The sequence below is a fragment of the Sapajus apella genome, unplaced genomic scaffold (genome assembly GCF_009761245.1).
Source record: "Sapajus apella isolate SASKATOON/1434 unplaced genomic scaffold, GSC_monkey_1.0 scaffold12573, whole genome shotgun sequence".
In the NCBI taxonomy this organism is placed as follows: Eukaryota; Metazoa; Chordata; class Mammalia; order Primates; family Cebidae; genus Sapajus; species Sapajus apella.
The window spans coordinates 1-389 of NW_022449494.1; the positions used below are offsets into that span (position 1 = coordinate 1).

Here is a 389-nt window from a genome sequence, read left to right on the forward strand (position 1 = left end):
ATGGTTCCATTTCCCCGGCTGCACTTCTTCATGCCCGGCTTTGCCCCGCTGACCAGCCGGGGCAGCCAGCCGTACCGGGCCCTGACCGTGGCTGAGCTCACTCAGCAACTCTTCGATGCTAAGAATATGATGGCCACCTGTGACCCCCGTCATGGCCGCTACCTAACCGTGGCTGCCATTTTTAGAGGTCGCATGTCCATGAGGGAGGTGGATGAGCAAATGCTCAACATTCAGAATAAGAACAGCAGCTACTTTGCTGAGTGGCTCCCTCACAACGTGAAAACAGCCGTCTGTGACATCCCACCCCGGGGGCTAAAAATGTCGGCCACCTTCATTGGTAACAACACAGCCATCCAAGAGCTCTTCAAACGCATCTCCAAACAGTTTAC

The 389-nt window shown here is 55.0% G+C and overlaps 1 protein-coding gene across 1 annotated transcript; it reads left to right on the forward strand.

The window, feature by feature from the left end:
- On the forward strand, positions 1-383 carry LOC116548457 (tubulin beta chain-like; the record flags this gene model as incomplete). Its single annotated transcript, XM_032273900.1, has 1 exon — positions 1-383. A coding segment is annotated over exon 1 (383 nt), but the record flags the coding sequence as incomplete, so codon positions are not given.
- Positions 384-389: the final 6 nt, after the last annotated feature.